Source organism: Lepeophtheirus salmonis, chromosome 5 (genome assembly GCF_016086655.4).
Source record: "Lepeophtheirus salmonis chromosome 5, UVic_Lsal_1.4, whole genome shotgun sequence".
Lineage (NCBI taxonomy): Eukaryota > Metazoa > Arthropoda > Copepoda > Siphonostomatoida > Caligidae > Lepeophtheirus > Lepeophtheirus salmonis.
In genome coordinates, this window is record NC_052135.2 from 38,331,055 (window position 1) to 38,354,774 (window position 23,720).

Sequence of the window (23,720 nt, forward strand, 5' to 3'; positions counted from 1 at the left end):
GAAATCCTAAAAAAATATAAAAAAGTTTTTTCGTCAATGACCTTTCTTTAGAAAACAAATGCTTAAATTGACTTTTTTCCATAGAAGTGATATTTTTTGGGAACACCCCTACTACCACGCAATGATATTACCCAAGGAAGGAAATATAGCTACCCTTGATATTACCCCAACGTTTTTATTTGCAACCTTTTACCACAATTTTTTTACAGAACACCCTGTACGATACATCAAATTGAAAATTCTAGCAAGCCCGATCAAATGATTGCCTAACCTTGTTTTTCTATAACCTTTTGTAAAACTACCTTTATTCATCAAAGAAAGTTGCGTGATTTTTCTTTTTTATAAGTTGCGTCAAAAACAAAATCTATTTATATCTTTAACATTTAAAAAAAGCTATTAGGTAGAACATTTTTATCACTCTGAAATTTATCTAAATTCAATCTTATCGTGTTTTTGTCTGCAATTGATCGAAGGTTATTATAACTAATTGATTTTTTATAAACAAGACCTGAAATACCTGTATTTTGATGCTCTTATACAAACTACAATGAAATATTTCAAGGAAGCTTCAGAACTTTCGCTGAAGATAATACTTTCTTTTCAGGCATATGTGAGCATACTTTTCTTTTTCAATTTCTTTCAATTACCTTTAAGAATTTTTTCCTGGATTATTAGAAAGAAATAACATGTCAAATTGAAGTTTATTAACAATTTTCCAGAATATATTATGTTACAAATATTTTGTCTTTATACATTATGATTAATCTTCATTGCCTTGTTAACCTCATACATCTTAGGATTTTGTATGAACGTTAGTATGAAATTTATGAATTTATATCTGCAATTATTGTTCATCAAAATATTATACAATTAAAAAAAAGTTTTTCTTTATTTTATTAGCCTGGAGCTATGATAGATTTATGAGCTATGTCAGTAATCACTGATATATAACATACAAATATGAACTTTTTAAAATATATTTGGACTGCTGTGAAATGCACTCACTGCAAATTCTCAGGCGTGAAAAAAGAGGAAGCAAAAAGAGTATTAGTTTGAAGTTCCGCATAAGATTGTTCCAGGTGCTTTCCTTTTTCCCCTTCCTCAAGACACTACTACTTTTGGAGTGAAGGCACAGCTAAGAAGGGAAATCTAAAAATAAAAAAATGAACTGATTTTGAAAAACGATTATTTTTTAGTTGTAAAGTGTCCAGTGAGCTTAATAAGTACTGAATAATTGTACAAATTCGGTTTGATAACTTTTTGCATAAAATAATTATTTATACTCATCATCCAAAAAACAATGTATCATGGGTGACAACGAAAGTGGTGAGCAAGATGATGTTTCCTTCCTGCGAACGGTAAGATGTTTAAAATCAACATATATTTTGATCATTTATTAATCCCAAAAATGAATGGTTATTGCAGGAGGACATGGTCTGTCTTTCCTGCACTGCCACAGGAGAGAGGGTATGTCTTTCTGCGGAAGGATTCGGAAATAGGCAGTGTTTTCTTGAGGGAATAACAGATAAAAATATACCCCCGATTTATCACAGTGTGTATTTGTTATCGAACAAGCACTCTCTGTACGAGCTCTACAAGAATTAGTGACTTCCTCCACGGATGGCGAAGTATGAAACCCTTAAAAGATACCTTTTGAATAAGGAATTATTAACTTCATACATATTTTTTTCATTACATGAAAAAAAGAACTCAGGGATGGGGTCTGGGCATAAGACACTCCTCTATGGAAACGCTATTTTACTCAGACACACAAATAGTAATATGGTAAATAAAATTTGATAACTCTTATATATCTCCTAGCATCTGTGATCCTATAACTATTTTTGGTTATTTCTACTTTAAAGTATTTAGCTTGCCTCTCAAGTAGTTCATCAAATGATAAATTAGCCTTTGACGTGGGTCTTCAAGAGCAATCCGAAGGGGAAGCCTGTTGGTGGACAGTACACCCCTCTTCAAAACAAAGATCTGAGGGTGAAAAAGTACGGGTTGGTGATGATGCTATTCTTGTGTCTGTAGCAACTGAAAGATATTTGGTAAGGGATTCATGTACATACATAGAAAATCCATTTTACTGAGGGATTTAATTTTTTTTATTAAGCAAGCAACCAAAGAATGTGATAAAGCAATAGTAAATGCCTCTTTCCATGTGACACATTGGTCTGTTGCTCCTTTTGGAACTGGACTGAGTCGAATTAAAAATGTTTCATCTGTCTTTGGTGGGGATGTTGTACGTTTTTATCATGCCGGCGATGAATGTCTAACTATACCAAGCAATTGGGCATGTGATAACACAGAAACAAAGTATGTATGGTGCCGAGGTCTAATGAAAAATTATTTATATAAAATAATATTTTTTAGCATTTTAGTCTACGAAGGAGGGAATGTATTAACTCAAGCTCGATCACTATGGAGATTAGAACTTGCTCGAACAAAATGGTCTGGTGGTTACATCAATTACTACCATCCCATGAGAATTAGACACATAACAACTGGAATGTATTTGGGTGTGGATGATAACGATTGTCTTATGCTCCTTCAACGAGAGAATGCTAACTTGGGTAATTCCTGTTTCTATCTTCGTGACTGTAAAGACGATAACAAAGTCATCCTTGAGGATAAGGACTTGGAAGTAATAGGAATACCTTCAATAACCTATGAAGAAACAACAGTTATTATTCAACATATAGAAAGTGGTCTATGGCTCTCATACAAGGTAACTATTAATCAAAAATCCAAAAAATATGTATTGTATAATATATTGATAAATCTTTCCAGAGCTATCAAGTTCGAAAAAAAGGGATCGGCCTGGTCGAACAGAAAAAAGTTATTCTTCATGAAGAAGGTAAAATGGATGATGGGTTAGAGTTCAGTCGAAGTCAAGATGAAGAAGCAAGAACAGCTGGAGTCATTCGGACATGTACACACTTATTTACACAGTTCATAAAGTATGTTGTTCAATGCTGCCTAATTAACAAAACCATGTAAAAAAATATTTTCTAGTGGCCTTGATAACATGACGGTAACTCATCGAAATTCAGGTTTCTTGAAAATGGTAAGTTTATCAGAAGTCATGGGTGTTCTAGAAGACTTGATAACCTACTTTGCTCAACCAGAAGAGGACATATGTAAGTAATTTGAAAATTTTAACTTATCCATCTAACCACCATTTCATTATTAGCTCATGAAGAAAAACAACGATATCTTAAAGCTCTCCGTAATAGACAAGATCTTTTCCAAGAAGAAGGAATTTTAAGTTTAATTCTTGACGCAATTGACAAGATGAATGTCATCACTGGGCTTGGACTTTTGTCCTCATTTGCAGGGGAAGAAGTGGGTCAACAGTGGGAGGATGTTTCAGGATTTTTATTTCAACTTTTAGGTACATTGCTGAAAAGGACTTACGTTTATTGTTTCATTATAATTATTATTGATCAATTTGTAGCTGCAATTATTCGTGGAAATCATACAAACTGTTCACAATTCGCACAAGCTCAAAGATTGAATTGGCTGTTCAGTAAATTAGGATCTCAGGCAGGAGGAGAAGGAGCAGGAATGATGGATGTTTTATACTGTATTCTCAATGACTCACCCGAGGCTCTCAACATGATGAAAGAGGAACACATTCAAGTCATTATTTCCCTCCTTGAAAAGTTTGGGAGAGATCCCAAAGTTTTGGATATTCTATGTAATCTCTGTGTTGGTTCTGGTGTAGCTGTTCGATCCTCACAGAATAATATCGTAGACTTTTTACTTCCTGGTAAAAATTTGCTCCTTCACACCTCTGTGATCGATTATGTTTCAAGGTAATTTATGAACTTTAACAAATAAATTCAACTACAGTTCTTTATATAATTGTTTTAATTTAAAGTGCACGTCCAAATATTTTTGTGGGATATATTCCTGAATCTGCTATATACACTAAATGGTATTTTGAGGTAACCATGGATCACGTGGAAGCCACGTCAGATAATGAACCTCACTTTCGCGTTGGTTGGGCCAATACAAAAGGGTAAAAATATATATTGATTTGATATGATAAAATTAATATTGATTTATTATACAGATATGTTCCATACCCAGGAGGAGGAGAAAAATGGGGAGGTAACGGAGTTGGAGATGATCTCTACTCATATGGATTTGATGGAGCTTATTTGTGGACTGGAGGGAAGAGTAACTTAGTAATTCCAAGTGTTCAAGAACCATATATCAAAAAAGGAGATAACATTGGTATTGCAATGGATCTCTCTGTTCCAATCATTACTTTCTTTCTGAATGGCACAAAAATTCCTGGTTACTTCCGTAATTTCAATTTAGACGGCATGTTTTTCCCAGTTATTAGCTGCTCAGCCAAAATAAGGTAAATAGCAACGAGCCATATGGGTCAAAAGAATAATTTCCCTTCTTATTATTAGCTGTCGATTTCTATTCGGAGGAGATCAAGGACGACTCAGATTTGCGCCTCCTGGTGACTTCTCTCCTCTTTATGAAAGTCTTTATCCTGAACAAATTTTAAGAATTGAGCCATGTTTTCATTTGGGAGATTTCTCAAAAAATATAATCAGTGGCCCGATTCCGATTGTTGATACAAATACATTCGTACCCAAACCAGTGGAAACCTCGGCAGTAAGTTATCTCTAAGTGAAACCATCATATTAAATTACTGATCTTCGTATATATATATATATATAAATGTAGATTGTTTTGCAAAGTTATGTTGACAATATTAAGGAAAAATTAGCCGAAAATATCCATGAAATGTGGGCTACTCTAAAAATAGAATCTGGATGGTGCTTTGGAGATATGAGAAGTGATGGTCAAATGATACATCATTGCCTAACTCAGTTTCAAAATTTACCCAATTCAGAAAAAATGTACAATATTCAACTTGCAATGCAAACTCTAAAGTAATGTTTATAAGTAATTTTGAATTTGGACTTATTAACAGAGCAAATGGGTACTATTTTTTCAGAACAATCAATGCTCTAGGCTATACTATAACGACAGACAAGCCCCCTTCTCGTATAAGATCACTTAGATTGCCAAATGACCCATATTTGCAATCAAATGGCTACAAGCCCTCTCCTCTCGACTTAAGTAGTATTGAATTAAGTCAGAAAATGGAAGAACTTGTAGATAAACTATCTGAAAACACTCACAACGTATGGGCTAGAGAAAGAATATCTCAAGGATGGACCTATGGATTGAATGAAGATGGAGAAAACCTTAAAAGCCCTCATCTTGTGGATTACAAAAATGTCGAGGACTCCATTAAAAGAGCAAACCGTGTTACAGCCAGCGAAATCGTTCGCACTTTACTTGTATACGGCTATAATTTAGAGCCTCCCCACAAGGGACAGAGGCGTACTATGAGAGTGACAGCAGGGAATGCCGAGCAGTACGTCTAGAGAAACAGTATGGTGTGGCCAGTGGGAAATGGTACTATGAGATTGAAATACTTACAGACGGATTCATCAAAGTAGGATGGAGTACAACATCCTCTCACCCAGATGATGAAACTGGAGGAGATGAATATTCCTGGTGCTATGATGGTCATTCAGCTGAGAAATGTCATGCAGGAATTATTGATTCCTATGGCAAAATTTGGCAGAAATCTGATGTCGTTGGAATTTTTCTGGATTTGACGGATAGGACAATTTGTACGTATTTACTCTCAAGTATTTTCAGGAAAAGTATTTCACGTAATCTGGCTTTATTATAGGCTTCTCACTTAATGGAGAATTATTGGTGGACCCCATTGCCGGAGAAGTGGCATTCAGTGATGTTCCTGAAGAATATTTATATGTTCCTTCAATAACTGTCGGTGTTGGACAAATGTGTAAAATAAACCTGGGACATAACGTAGATAACCTCAAATATTTTACAAACTGTGGTTTACAGGAAGGATATGAGCCCTTCTGTGTGTAAGGAAACATATAATGTACTTTGGTTCAATTGATTTTTTTAAAACACCAATATTTGGTATATATAGGAACATGACAAGGCCAGTTTCATTTTGGTACACCAAAAACTTACCCATGTTTGAGAACAATGAAGAACTACTTAAATCAAAAATTGATATAAGTCGTTTACCAGCGGGTGCAGACAATCCTCCATCCCTCAAAATTAGTCACAACCGATATGAACAGGAAGAAAATGCAGACTGGGAGTACTTAAGACTTTCATTACCAGTAACGTGTCACGAAAATTTCTCAAAGTAAATATTAATTAAAAAATATTAATAATTTAATTTCTCATTTAAATTTACGTGAAGGGCACCAAAGCCTCCTGCAAGGTACAATAAAAAACAAGAAATGAGTCACCCAGAAGTATCAAAGGAACAACTCGATTCCATGAATGAATACTTTTATGGAGTACGGATATATCCTGGTCAAGATCCTCACAATGTATATGTTGGTTGGGTCACGACACAGTATCACATTCATTCCGAAAATTTCACGGATGATTTGGTTCGTACTGTCACCATTCAAAAAATAGATAATTTTGGTGGTGTTCAAGACAGTATTGATCGTCAAAGTAGTTATATGGTGAGAGCTGATGATCTGTATAGTGAAGTGAGTAATGACAGCTCTGGAAAAGCTCCTTCACAAGGTTTGTTTATTGGATGTTTCATTGATACATCCATTGGTGTTGTGAGTTTTACATGTGAAGGAAAGGAGACAAAACATAGATTCTATCTGGAGCCTGGAATGAAATTGTTTCCTTCCATTTTCTTCAAAGCCACAAGTAAAGATGCTCTTCAATTCGAACTCGGTCGAACATCAGATACTCTTCCCCTCTCGTCTGCAATTTTACTCAACTCTGGGAAACACATTAATCCACAATTTCCACCAAGGCTGAAGGTCCAATGTCTCACATCTCATCAATGGGCTAGAGCTCCAAACAAAAATCTCGTAATTCACGCTTTAAAGCTGTCGGAAGTTAGAGGGTGGAGTTGTTTAACAGAGGACTCAATACGAATGATTGCTCTTCACATTCCAGAAGAAGATCGCTGCATCGATTTACTAGAGCTCATAGAATATGAAAAATTATCCAGGTATGAGCCTATGTTTTTGAAGTTAAACCAACCATAACATATTTTATATTCAATTAGTTTCCATACTCAGACATTAACGCTCTACTCTGCCCTATGTTTCCAATCAAACTTCCGGGGCATGCATGCCATATGCCATTATTGCGATGAAAAACAATTGTTATATGCCATTCAATCAGAGTATATGCCTGGGACACTGAGAAGAGCCTTTTTCGATATTCTCATAGCTCTTCATTTACAATCATATGCTAAAACTGTTGAAATCACGCAAAATGAGTTTATTATTCCAATGGGACGAGAACTAAAAGAGTTATATGGGAATGATCCAGACATGGGAAATAGCTTGAAGTCTCTTCGTTACATTTCAATTCGACCAGAAATGTCTACTTGTCCAATCACGTAAGTATTTACTGACATATATCTGATCAAGGCATCTAATAACTTTCCGTTTGACGTATCTTTCTTTTTCCCAGTAACAATATTGATGATGTCAAAAAACTTTTAACACCGGAATTTCCACTAGACTTGGTTCGTGAGATAGTGATGGGAGCTCTTGCTCATGCAATCGATACAAATCAACTTCACAATAGAGATCCGATTGGAGGCTCTAATCAAGACTTATTTGTGTAAGTGGATAGCAGTCTCTATAGCTAGTCCTTACTTTTAATTATTTATTTTATAGACCATTAATAAAAATATTGGACAAGCTTCTTCTCGTTGGTGCACTCTCCGATGAGGATATTAATAAACTTTTAATCATCATTCATCCACAAACATGGGATGAAAATTTCTCCAAAAGTATGCATAGATATTTCTTACAATACTATTGGTTAATAATTATATGTTCTATATAGCTGGAAAATACGAGCGTAAAGGAATTTTGGATATGAAAATTCATGAAGATGTAAAACTTCAACTTTGTCATTTGCTTCACCACATGTGCGATGTCCAAGTTCGTCACCGAATCGAATATGCAACAACTTTTGGGCAAGATTATTTGAAGAACATTCAAATTGATCAATTGAGACGTTATATCGAAATAAAACAGTCAGACATGCCATCAGCAGTTGCTGCCAAAAAAACCAAGGAATTCCGTTGCCCCCCACGAGAGCAGGTAATACTCCTGCAGCTAAAACTGTATAAGTTTGATATAAATAAATTTCTAACTTTTTCTTCTTCAGATGAATACTATTTTAGGATTCAAAACTTTTGAGGAAACTGATTTAGAGGATCATGCCTGCATTCCACCATTGCGAAATAAAATGACTGATTTTCATGATGGACTTATGCAGCTTATATCCATTAGCTCATTGGAAGAAGATGAAATAGAAGAAGTTGAAACCAATGGTGGAAATGGCGTATGGTCAACTATCGTCAAGGTTATAAAGAATCAAAATAGCGGGGATGATGATGGGGTAACAACTGTTCGGAAAAAGACACAGGAAGAAAAGTTTCGAAAGGTCTTGGTTGAAGCTATCATTCGATGGGGATCTGAATCAGAAATAGAGTCCAAGGAACTTGTGCGAGAAATGTTTAATCTTCTTATTAGGCAGTATGATACGGTAGGTGAGCTCATGAAGGCTCTTGAAAATACCTATGTTGTTGATACAAAAACTAGTTTGGATGTTGTATCAATGTGGGTTACTTTAAGCAGAATAAGATCCTTGCTTCCTGTACAAATGTCAAAACCCGAAGAAGAATTAGTAAGGGAACTATTATGGTATGAAAGTTAGGTAAAACCCTCTATACGAACTCTAAATAAGAAAATTATTTTTAGGACACTTGTGAATAATCACGTCTTTTTCCAACATCCTGATTTGATGTTAATTCTCAGAATTCATGAAAACGTTATTGCAATTATGATGAATAGTATTACACGGGCATTACAAGATGATTCTTCGGAGCAGTCCAATGAAAATAGTGAAAGTCAGCAAGATACCGATCAAGTAATGCTTTATTTTCGAGATCTACATATTACGTTACCTATATATGCGTTCACTTTAGGAATCCTCATATGAAATGGTGGTCGCTTGTTGTCGTTTCCTATGTTATTTCTGTAGAACATCCAGACAAAATCAAAAAGCAATGTTTGATCATCTAATATTTATCTTGGAGCATGCAAACATTTTACTCTCTCGTCCAGCTCTTAGAGGATCAACACCTCTGGATGTGGCATATTCATCCTTGATGGATAATACAGAATTAGCATTAGCATTAAGAGAGAATCACCTAGAAAAAATTGCATTCTTTTTATCACGTTGTGGATTGACTGCAAATGCTGAACTTGTAGCAAAGGGCTATCCAGATTTAGGATGGGATCCCGTGGAGGGAGAACGCTATTTAGACTTTTTGAGATTTTGTGTTTGGGTTGGAGGTAAGTGCATGATTTGATTTTTTTTTTCTCAAAAAAATCTAAATTTATGTATATCACAACACTATACTATTTCCTAAGGTGAAAGTGTGGAAGAAAATGCAAATTTAGTTATTCGTCTATTGATTCGACGCCCAGAGTGTTTGGGACCTGCATTGAGGGGTGAAGGAGAGGGTCTTTTGAGTGCTATTCGATCAGGAAATACTTTGTCAGAGCAAATAACCAATCAAATTGAGACTGGAAGACAAACCATGGCCTTCCGCCATCCAGTTCCAACTTATAATGATGATGAAGACTTTATTGACACGGGAGCAGCTATTCTAACCTTCTATTGTACACTTGTGGATCTTTTAGGAAGGTGTGCTCCTGAGGCATCCGTAATTGCTCAAGGAAAGAATGACTCACTTAGAGCAAGAGCTATTTTGCGATCCTTGGTACCTTTGGAGGATTTACAGGGAGTATTAGGACTTTCATTCAGTATAAACTACGATGGGGAGAGTGATATGCCAACAGGTCTTATTCCGAATCATAAACAAAGTATGGCTCTTTTCTTAGAAAGAGTTTATAGTATAGAAGACCAAGATTTTTTTTACACACTCCTTGAAGAGGCATTCCTTCCTGATTTGAGAGCAGCTACTATGCTGGAAAAAGTATGTATATCATAATATGATAGCTGTGCATGACTGTTTATGAGTATACAAAAGTTCCATTAAAACAGTGTTGTCAATGTAGAGTTCATTAATACCTGGCTTATTGCACTCGCCTACATATAAATATTTAGATATAAAATGTGAGAAAGCACTCACTCTTTTTTCTCAGATGCTCAAATAAATCACTTAGTTTTTTAAAGAGAAAAATGAGGCGATAAAAGCTGAACTATAAAATGATTTTTTATTATCACATCCTTGCAGGAAGTTTTAAGACAATAGATTAAAAAAATTATTAAATATTTTATGGAATTTAAACTCTAAAGATACTCATAAATGAATTCGTAAATATCATTTTGCATAGTACTGATTTTAAGGGGGCATTTGAGGCACTTGTGCCGGTCTCGTACTTGATTATGTAAAATAGGGACCTCGAACAAGGTAGTAGCCAAATTTAAAGAAATTAATTATAAATGTCACGTCGATAATTAACAAAAATTACCCCGTATTTTATTTCCTTACAAAAATTGATTTTTTTGAAAATGATATTTTGATTCAAAATTCAATTAAGAAACATTTCAAAAGAGAGAAAAGTCCCCTGCTCAGGGTAAAATCCATTCTGATAACACTTACCTATATATTTCAACTCCTAAAGGAATCTTTTTAAAAATAAGCATACTGCACTAATGATTGAATTTGTAAATTGAACACATATCTATAATTATATTTTAAAAATATAGACTGAAGGCAGTGAATCTGACATGGGGTTGGCATTGAATCGTTATATAGGGAACTCAATCCTACCGATCCTGATCAAATATAACCGCTACTATGCGGATGCTGACAACTATTGTCCTCTTCTGGAAGCAACTCTTCATACAGTCTACCGATTAAGTAAGGGGAAAATGTTGACAAATGTTCAAAGACAAGCTGTTTCAGACTATCTGGTGACACTCACAAAAGAAATCCCACCCATCATGCTTCTAAAATTACTCCGTCAGCTCACAGTTGATTTATCAAAGCTCAATGAATATTCTAATGTGGCTCTAAGGGTATGTAAGGCCGTTGATATGTAATGAAATGGGTTTATATTATTTTATGTTATAGATGTTGACTCTCTTTTATGAACGATGTAGCAAGTATTACGGTGCAGCTGGAGGTCAAGGTATCTATGGTTGTGCCTCTGATGAAGAAAAGAAACTTACTATGACGCTTTTCAATAGTATTTTTGATTCATTGTCTCAGATGGAATACGACCCAGAGCTTTTCAGCAAGGCATTGCCTTGCCTCACTGCCATTGGATGTGCTCTTCCTCCCGACTATTCCAAGTCAGCAGATCAAGGAGATGATATTTTCTCTAAAGATGCACGTTCTAATAATTTAGGCCCCTATATTCCTGTACCAATTGATATATCTCAGTAAGTTTTTTATGAATTTTGTAGTTATTGCATAATAATCTACCTCCATGACTAATTAAACCTGACTATTTTGAACATTTTAGTATTGAGCTCACTAATGATTTGAACACACTTGTCCTGAAATTTTCGGAGCATTACCATGATGCTTGGGCTCAGAATAAGCTTGAGAGTGGATGGACTTTCTCTCAAACAACCAATCAGGATGATAAAAAACATAGTAGGCTAAAGCCATACAACATGCTTGATCACTTTGAAAAAGAAACTTATCAAGAGCCAGTTCGAAATGCCCTTACAGCTTTGATAGCTCTTAATTGGAATATAGAGAATACTGGTGATTTTTCTTCGAGTAGTCAAGGAAATGATCGGCAAACGTCTTCAAATATGGGACTGAATCCACAAAACTATCACCCTAATCCTGCAGATATGACTAATCTTACACTCTCAAGGGAAATGATGAATTTGGCTGAGAGGCTATCTGAAGATGCACATGACAACCAAGTATCGAAAATGACTCTTAAGACGAACAATGGCTTAAACTTACTTGTGGTTCCTTATGACCTTTTAACAGAAAAAGAAAAGAAAAAAAATCGTGAGCGTTGTCAAGAATTGCTCAAGTATATTCAGTATCAAGGGTATAATTTATACCACGATAATCCTGGTGCCCAAGATAGAGATCGTAAATCTAAATCTGAGGAAAATAGATTCTCTACCAACTTATTAGATAAGTTAATCATGTATCTAGATGCTTCTTCAGCTAATATGAAGCTATTGAAGCCATCAGAGAATTTCACAAGACGGAACAGTTTTAAAAGAACGAACAAAACGGTCAAATTCTTCTCAAAGGTTGTTTTACCTGTGATTGAAAAATATTTTAGTCATCATAGAACTTATTTTACATCAGTACCTATTTCATCTTCTGTATCTGCTGGTGTTGCCTCCATCAAGGAAAAACAACTTGTGGCAACCATTTTCTGCAAGCTTGCCAATTTGATTAGAATTCGACAGTCTGCCTTTGGCTGTGATACATGTCAAGCAGTAAAGTGTCTTCAAGTCCTAGTAAAAGCAATTGACGCAAAATCCTTAGCCAAGTTACGACCAGAATTTGTGAGAACCTCAATGTTATTATTCTTCAACAATTGCGCAGAAGATTTGGAAAGAACCATTTCTAACTTGAATGAAGGCAAATATCCTCATCTACGTGGAACTCATTTGAAAACTTGCACTTCCTTGAAATACATTTTCGAAATTCTAATTCCGATTTTGATATCAACTTTTGATCATTTGGCGGCCAATGAATATGGTCATGACCTTGTAATTGATGAAATTCAAGTTGCATGTTACAAGATTCTTGAAAGTCTTTATATAACAGGAACAAATCTACCTTTAACAAAAGGCCGTAAGTTTATTCGAACAGAAATAGCCACAAACCGAGCCCTCATTGGTACTTGCTTAGCATCAATTTCTTCAACCTTCCCCGTAGCTTTCCTAGAACCTAGTCTTAATAGAAATAATCCGTGGTCTGTCAGTGGCTCAGGCTTCGCTGAAAGGTCCCTTGAAGCTCAAGAAGTCACGGCTAGATTAGAACAGAGCATACCCACATTAGATATACTCATTGGGGAGGTTGAGAAATTCATTAACGATGGAGGTGATTTCTTGTTGCAGCCACAAATGATCGAAGTCATTTTACCCTTTTTTGTGCTCATATCTTCCAACCTGGTGGATGGAAGGACCGGATAATGTTGATCCAAAGGGGGGGTGTTCATGTAACAATGGTCACATCAACTCATATGAATAAGTTGCTCCAGCTCATTTTGAAACTCATAATGATGAATATTGGAAATGAAAACGCCGAATGGATGACAAATATTGCAGTCTACGCTCAAAAAATCATTATAAATACAAGTGAAGAGCTCCTCAAAGATCCTTTCTTACCTCTTACAGAAAAATGTAGGAAGCGAGTAGAAATGATGTTTCACAAAGAGGAGTCCTGTAAGCAATATTTGAAGGCGGCAGCCGATGATGCTTCACAGATTGAAGGAAATATTCAAGAGGAATGGAATTTACTATCAAGGGACGTCTATGCCTTTTATCCTTTATTGATCAAATTTGTGGATCTTCAGAAAACTCATTGGATTCGGAACAATGTAGAAGAGTCAGAACAGTTGTACAATCACGTTGGTGAAATTTTCAATATTATGTCGGTTTCAAATGTAATTAGATTACTTTAGGATATTTAAATATGATTAATAAACCATTTCTTATAATAATAGTATTTCCGGAAAGAAGAGCAAAATTTCGTATTGGCGAATGAAATTGACATTTTAGCATTGATTATGCCAAGTGCTGGAACTCGCACAAGAGCTGCAGCATCTGAGAATACAATCAACTCTGGAAATGGCGGTGGCAGCAAAAGCGGAAAGAAGAAAAAGACTAGACGTAATGCAGACAAGGAAAAGAGTCGAGATGGATCATCCAGCCTTATAGTTGCTGCTCTGAAGCGTCTTTTACCCGTAGGACTAAATCTCTTTGCAGGAAAGGAACAGGAGTTGGTTCAACATTGCAAGGACAAATTCTTGGCTAAATTCATTGATGAGGATATTACAAGTTTTGTTAAAACTCAGTTAACAATTCCTAAAACTTTTGATCCCTCTGATGAATTGCAATGGCAGCATCATTTGTACTCTACTCTCGGAAACAAACAATCAATTTCTACTTTTGAAATGAAAACAGAAGAATTAGAACAATTGGTTCATAGAATTATTGCCATGGGCAAAGTTCTGTATGGCTTGCATATAGTAAGTAGTAACTGTAAAAAGTATGTCTCGAACATTTATATTTATTTGTACGAACTAGATTGATCATCCATCAAGTGAGGGTGGAAAGGGGGCTATTCCGAAGGTAGTGTCTATTCAACGTAAAAGAGCTGTCATTGCTTGTTTCCGACAAATATCCTTACATTCGCTTCCAAGACATGCAGCTGTTAATTTATTCCTGAGAACATATCGAGAATTATGGCTGGAGGATGAAAACAATGGACAGGAAGTCATCATTGATCATTTAACGGTATGCAATTATCGATTTTCGAAAGATTTTTAATATCTATGTAAATATATTTTCAGCAAACGTTTGAAGATTCAGAGGCCAACAAGGGCTCAGAATCTGAGGAATCAGGGGAGTCTAAGTCAGATCAAGTTTCCCAATTGATTCATACTTTTTCACAAGGAGCAATTGTCGAAAGATCTGGAGAAATGCCAGAGGATAATTTGTTCATATCTTATGCAAACATTATGGCTCGATCCTGTGGTGAAGAAGAGGAAGAAGGAGGAGATGACGAGGGAGATGCTCCGTCATTACAGGAGCAGGAAATCGAGAAAATGAGATTATTATTCAATCAAGGAAGGCTAGCCTCTAGGGGTGCATCTGAAATGGTTTTAAATCAAATTGGAGCTAGTAAAGGTGAAGCAAGTGATATGGTGGAGAGTACTCTGAATTTGGGTATTGCTATCCTAAGAGGAGGAAACATTGATGTTCAAACGGTGAGTTGCTTTTTAAAAATATAAAATAATGTGCTGCGTCAACACAAAAATAATTTTGAACAAAATTAAGAAAATGGGTAATTCCCAATTTATTGTTTTACTTTATTACTTATTTAACTGATTTCGATCAATTATGGGATTCATATTCTAATTTCTTATAAAATGGAGACATGTAGTAACTTTAGTTTTAATCTGAAGCCTTAATTTAATATATGTAGTATGCAACTTTGTTTAGTTCCAATATGCCCTACAAATAGAATCTATTTGATCTATTTTCTATAACTGATTGTGAATTTTTATGATCTTTAAGTTCGTATGATTCTTCGAAATAACTTACAATTGAAATAAAGGATAATAAGATTAAGAATACAAATGTAATTGAGACTCACTTTTAAGAAAAATCATCCTTTCTTGCATATGTGTTGCAATGTATTCATGAAGCGTTAATGGACCCAACATTTATATCTTGTATTAGGATATGCTCAACATACTCAAAGAAAAGCGTGACACTGCCTTCTTTACATCCGTTTCTGGACTTATGAACTCCTGTACTGTTTTAAATTTGGATGCCTTTGAACGAAACTGTAAGGCTGAAGGCTTGGGAGTAGGACCTGATGGACCTGCAGGGGAGCAGAATATGCACGATGCTGAATTCACAACCCTTCTATTCCGTTTCTTACAACTCACATCTGAAGGACACAATAATGGTAAGGACCAATTACACACAAGATTGATGCTTAAATATTTTTTTATTCCATGAAACCTTTCTTTTCAGACTGGCAAAACTACTTAAGAACTCAAGCGGGTAATACAACGACAGTCAATGTCGTCATTTGTACTGTGGACTACCTTTTGCGACTTCAAGAATCTATGATGGATTTCTATTGGTTTTATTCTAGAAAAGATGTGATTGAAAATGCAGGGAAAAATAATTTTTTTAAAGCGATCGGAGTTGCAAGTCAAGTATTCAATACTCTAACTGAAGTTATTCAAGGCCCTTGCGTCGGAAATCAACAAACGCTTGCTCATTCGAGGTTTCAAAATATTTTTACAATATTTCCTGCGAATTATAACAAGTTATGTTTTATAGATTGTGGGATGCAGTGAATGGTTTTTTCTTCTTATTTGCTCACATGCAAGACAAACTTTCCAAAGACTCTTCACAAGTAGATTTACTTCAAGAGTTATTGAATCTTCAAAAAGATTTGATTGTTATGCTTCTCAGTATGCTGGAAGGAAACGTTTTAAATGGAACCATCGGAAAACAAATGGTGGACACATTAGTAGAATCTGCTAGCAATGTAGAGCTTATTTTACAATACTTTAAGTTATTTTTAAATCTTCCCGGTGAAGACGTAAGTAACGGAACTAAGTAACAAAAATTATCACGCAACCTTACTTTTCAAAATAGGATCTTGGTTTGGATAATGGAACTATTTCCCCCAAGGACTTTAAAGAAAAATTAGAATCTACTAAGAACTATAGCGAGTATGATTTTTTTACATTACCTATAATTTGTTCTTCATCTAATTAATGGATGTTTTTTTCTTTATATATATTTGTAGAGAAGATATAGAATTTTTATTGTTATGCTGTGATACAAATCACGAAGGAAACATTGATTTTAATCAATTTAGTGAGATGTTCGTAGAGCCCTCTAAAGAAATTGGCTTCAACTTAGCGGTGCTTTTGACCAATTTGTCAGAACATATGCCAAATGATCCCAGATTGGCGAAATTTTTAGAATCTGCAGGAACTGTTTTAGAATTTTTCGCTCCATTTTTGGGCCGTATTGAAATAAAAACCGAGGATAAGATTGAGAGAGTCTATTTTGAGATAGACGAGAACAATATTGAGCAATGGGAAAAGCCTCAAATTAAGGAGTCAAAGCGTGCCTTTTTCTATGCAACTATTACAGAAGGAGGGGATAAGGAGAAATTGGAATGCTTTGTGGACTTTTGTGAGGATGCAATTTTTGAAATGCAGCATGCAGAGTCTCTTATGAAATCTGACGATGAACCTAGGCCTAAAAAGGACTCAGAAGGAGTTTCTATACGCATGGATGATGAGCCAAGAGGAATCATGCATCCCCTGAAAGAAAATTTAGCATTGATGAAATTGAATATAATGTTGTTCTTGAGTTTGTTCTCCCCATCATCCCTAACTCAGTTTTTTGCCAAGTTGAAGGCAATGTCTGGTAGTGAAAAGGCTGTTTATTTGATGACACTAATGTTTTGGACCCTATGTGGCACTGGAAATGTGATTATAACGGTAATTACTCAGTTTTTGACGGTGCTATTGAAGTTAATGCGTGGGAAGGACATGGATAGTGGGAAAATAGGTAATTAATTAATATATTTAGGCGTGGGAGAGTAAAATTTTTTGTGGGGCATTCAAATTTTCCCTCATACTTCTGCCTATTAAACATTTGCATTTCCTTATTTAAAAAACAAAACAAAAAAAAACCATTTATTTTTAATTTTTGGAGTAAATACAATTCCTTGATAACTTTTGAAAGTATATAATATTTAAAAAATAAATGATTCTTTATTTATGGCATTTTTTATGTAAAAGGAAGGCCGTCCCAAGATCGGTTTTTTGAATTTTTTTAAGAAAAAAAAATTAAATTTCAAATATTAAGTTGTTCGGGAAAAAAATTAAAAATTGAATTTTCGATATTAATTTTTTTTTTTTTAATTCAAAGCTATTTACAAAAAATAAAATTTATTGGAAAAATATTTAAGATTAAAATTTTTAGGGAAAAAAATCAAAAATCCACTGCTATTCTCAAAAAAATCTCAAAAATTCATAGTTATTCGTAGAAAAAATAATTTTTGTTAAAAAAAGTTCAAAAATCTACAGTTGTTCAGAAAAAAATTAATTTTTTGGAAAAATGAAATTTCAAATATTAATTTTTTTGAAAATTTTATCAAAAGCCCATCCATTTTCACAACAATTTAATGTTTTGGAAATTTGTATATTGAGGGGGGGGGGGGCTACATAACCTCCAGCCAACCCATGCGGACGCCCTTGAAATGATTGAACATTGCCTAAATATACTATGAGTATTAGTACTTTCTCCAAGATTTGGAGGGCAATTGCCCCTCCTGTCCCCATCTCCTACGCCTTTGGGTATTGGATACAGTAAATATTGTAAGATAAACATAATTATTTCAGAGTCGCTTGAACAACTACCTCCCATCCCAAAGGTGACAGAAATTGCAGATCCAGATCAAATGTAAGACATTTTCGATAATAATTCAATGATTTAAATGAATCAATAAATATGTACTCACAGGAAAAAACAACTTGCTGATCAGCAAGCAATTGCCATGGCCGCAGTGGAAAATTTAACTGCTTCCAAAAATGCTAAAAAGAGTGTTTCAGTTCTGGGTAAGGTCAAACTTTTTGTAGAAATTTACAATCTCATATTTTCTTCCTTATTTGAAGGTCCCATCAACTTTGGAAATTATGCAAAGAAAATTGTAAGCTTCTTGGCAAGAAATTTCTTCACAATGAAGTTCATTGCACTGACAATTGCCTTCATTATCAACTTCATGCTTTTGTTTTACAAGGTAATTGTGTTTAAATTGGATATTTATCTAAAGGAAGACAAGTCATGTTTATAGGAAGAGATTATAACAATATCTCCTGACTCCATCAGTAGGACGTGACTAGCATTCTTTAACCGGTTTTTGTTGGTACATATTAGACCTATGTATATTTTAATTTAACATGCAGGTATCTGTGATTGAGGAAATTGGCTTAGGAGAGGATGAAGAAGAGGAAATAACATCTGGCTCAGGGGATTCTGAAGGCGGTGAAGAATCAGATCCAGAAGAGTTTGTTCATGTTGATGAAAAGTTTTACTATTTAGAGTATTTGATCCGAGTTCTGGGCCTTACTCACGCCTTTGTTTCCTTATGCATGCTCATTGCCTATTACAACCTAAAAGTACCCCTCGCCATATTTAAAAGAGAGAAAGATGTTGCTAGACGATTGGAGTTTGATGGTTTGTATCTCGCGGAAGAACCCGGGGATGATGACATTAAGGCTCATTGGGACAAATTAGTTATTTCCGCAAAGTCCTTTCCTGCGCTATATTGGGATAAATTTGTTAAGAAACGTGTACGACAAAAGTATGCTAATCAATTCGAGTTTGATGCAATCAGTAATATCCTTGGAATGGAAAAGAGCTCTCTACGACAGGAAAATGAGGAAACTGGACTACTCAATTTGATTATGAGTATTGATTGGAGATATCAAGTATGGAAAGCTGGAGTTACAGTGACGGATAATGTAAGCTTTTATTTTATTTTTACATATTTCGTGATTTGACAATTTAATACGTTCTACTCAAATAATAATAATTTTGAGCCGTCAACAGAAAATCAAGCTAAATGATTTTTATCTAAAGTGACATTTTTCAATGAACAACAAACTATTTTGTTGGTCATTGAAGACCCTGCAAATTGCACTTAAAATAACAAAATATCCCCTCGCAAAAAAAGAAGAATGTGAAATTGATGGATTTTATTTGAAAGACCACATCGGAGCCAAATTTAGTCTAATAAACTATATGAAGGTTCTATGCTACAGATCATATTCTGGAGTATCTCAACTTATAGCCAAATTTTGAATTCAAAACCTATAACTTTACTGAAATATGTCTATGAAAAATACGTAGGTATTGTGTACCAGATTTTCCCAACCAGGGCTCTGCGGAGTACAAAGGCTTCGTGGTGCATCGTTGAGAGTGTTACAAAGTCATGAAAGATTTATTTCCTATAAAAAGTCATCAAAATTTATCAAAAAATGTGCCAGAAAAAAAAATCCTGGTTCTAAATATTTGAGAAAACTAATCTAATTTTCCCCTAAAAATTAAGCCTAGGGGCTCCTCAGGGATGAACAGATTGGAAATCACTGGTTTAGATAATGTAAATTATAAATTGGGATTTTCTCATCAAGATTGTTTTCATATTGACGTACCACATATGCTTTTATGAAGTACGTTTATGTCCTATTTGAAGATTTATCTCTAACAATTGACTTGATAAATGTTTCATTGTGTATACATATGTATCATAGGGTCTATAATAATACATATTATCATGAAAAACAAATTCATTTTTGAAGTTATTTATCATTCTACACATAGTACATAGAAGGGAAATAATAAATGGTCGTGGGTTGTTCCACGCTCTGTAATTGGGTTCATACTTGGTTAGACTTTATTACATTATACATATGACATTAATTCCCTCTCTCTTTCTTCCATTTATATATAGCCCTTCCTTTATCAATTATGGTACTTTTGCTTCTCCATTTTGGGGAATTACAATTACTTTTTCTTTGCTGCCCATTTATTGGACGTTGCCGTGGGAGTAGCTGCTCTTCGAATCATTCTGGAGGCAATAACACATAATGGAAAACAACTCATTCTCACCGTCATGCTCCTTACCATTTTTGTCTACATCTACACTGTGATCGCCTTCAACTTCTTCCGTAAATTCTACGTTTCAGAAGAGGAAGAAGAAGTGGATCAAAAGTGCCATGACATGTTGACCTGCTTTGTGTTCCATCTCTATAAGGGTGTACGCGCGGGTGGTGGTATTGGAGATGAGATTGAGCCACCAGATGGAGATGAATACGAGGTGTACCGTATCCTCTTCGACATCAGTTTCTTCTTCTTCATTATTGTCATTCTCTTGGCTATTATTCAAGGTAAATATTTGATATACGTATTGATCAATTATTATTCTATGTACGCTGAGTATAATGCATGTTGATAGAGTTTAGTTGTTAATGGGGGGGGACGTTGAACCTCCACGATGACGACAACAACAACAAATACTCCCTTATTTTTTCATATTGTACATATTTTCATCATCCTCTCAGGTTTCATTATTGACGCTTTCGGTGCTCTGAGAGATCAAATGCAAGGGGTTGAGGACGAACTGGAAAACAATTGTTTCATTTGTGGAATAGGAAAGGATTATCTGGACAAAGTACCGCATGGCTTCGACATCCATGTGCAACAAGAGCATAATCTAGCCAATTACTTGTAAGTGATGTCCTTAGAGAGTAAAGACATAGAGGTGACACAAGAGTTTTGATTGTCAGTAAGGCAGCAGTAGATTAAAATCTTTAATCTGCAACAAAGGACAGTAGCATGGGCAAGGTGTATAAAAGTGACTATATTTAATTTCAATTTCAGCTAAAAGAAAGAAGTGGATTGTTTAACTTTTGATTACACCATTAAAGTCAGTCAGAGTTTAATATCATTTCCCTAATTGGAAGTTCTTAACCTGATACTGCAAGAAAAATCTACTGTCTGTGTTATAAATTCAGTTGGAGGAAGCCGTAGATATAATTGTAACAGTACAGATCCAGACTGGTTTCACCATCAGCGGGGCCTAATACAGAGACAAAATGCATTTAATTTTGAATATAAACAATTTAAAATCACTATTTCTTAAGTTAAAGTCTGGGGTCTACGGCAAATGCTCCTAAATACCCCGTCTAGTTCAGATTCCAACAAACCAGATTTCGTTATAATACGAGTTTCACATCAAAATTATTTACGAAGTATAGCTGTATATTCAAAAACAGTCTTGCATACACCTATATATTCTTGTCCATATTTTTCTCTCTATGGCCAGTCTCTTTACCATTTCATGGGCTCTCAGATAACTTATATCTCATACTTTTCAGATTCTTCCTCATGTACTTGATCAATAAGGATGAAACAGAGTACACTGGACAAGAAACTTATGTTTGGGACATGTATCAAAGACGTTGTTGGGACTTTTTCCCTGCTGGAGATTGCTTTAGGAAGCAATATGAAGACGAATTGGGTGCTGCTGGGGGATCCTAAAAAATAATTGTTTGATTTTTTTTTTTTTTTTACAATTATGATGATTGTTTATTTGGATATATAAATATTGACTTTTGAGTATTTCTTTACCTTCTTTGTTTTACTTGGGTAAATATTATGTAGTTCGATTGATCTGCCTTTTTCTTAATTCCGACCATAGGAAAAATTGAGGTTAATAATGCATGATTATACTGCACTGAGGGTTTTTTTTTTTTTTTTTTTTGCATTCAATTCCTACAAATTACTTCCTTATTCTGGTACCTCTAGATTGTACAGGGTAACAAATACAGGGTGAAGACTCAAATATTAGAAAATTTTAGTAGCCGTTTTCAACCCTACGTATTTTTATTTCGTGCCATTTCAATGGCTAACTTATGATGCAAAATCTGGCAATTCAACAATATTATACCATTTTATTCAATATGTCCGCCTTCATTCTGAACGATGGCTTCATTAAACGGACGAACAGAAGCACAGCTGTCCTTGATGAAGCCTGAGAGCAAGTTGCTCCACTCCTCCGTGATCATGGCTTACTAAACATCGACATTCCGATGAAAAGTCTTGTTCGTCTTGCTCCAAAATGCATCAAACAGCAAAGTCCAGGGATTTACGTCGAGTGAGGACGAAGGCAAGAAGTGCAGTCATGTTCTCTGTGCACCTTCTTGGACGTGTATGCCGGGGCGCCGTCTTGGGTAAACATATAGTTGTCCCTGGGGAACGTGCTCTTCAACCATGGTAAGACATGGTACCTGAGAAACTTGTAGTAGACGTCCAGGCCCTCATTCTCGGTGTCCTTGAAGAAGTAGCGAGACATCTTGCTGCCATCGGACACTATGACGCCGAGGACCATGACCTAAGCTGGAGGGTTGGTCCTGAGTTCTTGATTCAGCCAAGAAGCGATCATTTCACCTGTTCAAAACAGCTTCGACTGTAAAAATCTTATTGTCGGAGATCAAGACTTGTTTGCCGTTTTGCTTGTTGCTCGAACATTTTTGATCAAACAAAAACAAAACATATATCAAATTGTAGATTTTTATCAGTTCTTTTAAATTGCGCTAAGTAAAAAATTGTCATACTTTTGGAACTGAAGATAAACGGCCTCGAAGAGGATTCTATTTTTGAGTTCTCGTCATATATTTATTTTCACTTTTTTAAAGTTTTTTAGGGCTTTAAGCTTTCAAATGATAGACCATATGTTTAATTTAGAGTAAATAATTTGATGAAAGCACAACAAAGATACGGATTGTTGGAGTTGATTGTAGAACAACGGCCAAATATTGGGCATTATTCTTTCCTTCCGATGCAAGAACCTCAAAATCATAACTTGAGCTTAAAAATTTAAAATTTGTCTTACTTTCTGCTTTATTTGTTATGCTATTTTTAAAACTTTAAAAAGTGGATAAAGAGTAAAACCTGTAAAACATACATTCCTCATTTTAACGTAGGTACATTTTTGAACTGTATACATTCTATGTACATATTCAATGAGTAAACATTATTTTTGAAACACCCCACACATTTAAGATTATTTTAATATATTATGCACTAATAATTAATTAATGTTCTAAAGAACAGATAAGCTAACATACCTTGTGGAAAGTAAAATACTTTACAATAATAATTACGCATGAAGTACTTTTGATTGAGTCGAAGACTAAGAAATATGTTTGTACCTACTTATCTCATCCTCATAAAGAAAAAGAGGGTTTACCTCTTCCCTTCTGGTAAATACATAAAAAAAAATAGGTAACCTTCTAAGCATGACAATTTGATAGTAAAGATTTAAGTACTGAACAAAT

At 34.9% G+C, this 23,720-nt stretch overlaps 1 protein-coding gene across 1 annotated transcript; it reads left to right on the forward strand.

Moving 5' to 3' along the window:
* Positions 1–1,202: 1,202 nt before the first annotated feature.
* On the forward strand, positions 1,203–22,002 carry RyR (Ryanodine receptor). Its single transcript, XM_071888654.1, is given in 48 exon segments — positions 1,203–1,358; positions 1,426–1,540; positions 1,543–1,628; positions 1,708–1,785; positions 1,866–2,054; positions 2,120–2,322; positions 2,380–2,734; positions 2,797–2,966; positions 3,022–3,146; positions 3,200–3,400; positions 3,464–3,824; positions 3,890–4,030; positions 4,085–4,378; positions 4,434–4,644; positions 4,717–4,925; positions 4,991–5,364; positions 5,367–5,678; positions 5,741–5,942; positions 6,011–6,235; positions 6,293–7,075; positions 7,133–7,471; positions 7,546–7,698; positions 7,755–7,870; positions 7,927–8,186; positions 8,254–8,792; positions 8,850–9,018; positions 9,077–9,446; positions 9,525–10,093; positions 10,831–11,142; positions 11,198–11,508; positions 11,592–13,194; positions 13,196–13,258; positions 13,260–13,718; positions 13,779–14,303; positions 14,362–14,571; positions 14,628–15,044; positions 15,520–15,751; positions 15,820–16,078; positions 16,135–16,399; positions 16,456–16,532; positions 16,610–17,385; positions 18,222–18,282; positions 18,343–18,437; positions 18,495–18,619; positions 18,786–19,343; positions 20,333–20,768; positions 20,943–21,108; positions 21,759–22,002. Coding segments are annotated over 48 exon segments (14,313 nt in total). The 5' UTR covers positions 1,203–1,307; the 3' UTR covers positions 21,922–22,002.
* Positions 22,003–23,720: the final 1,718 nt, after the last annotated feature.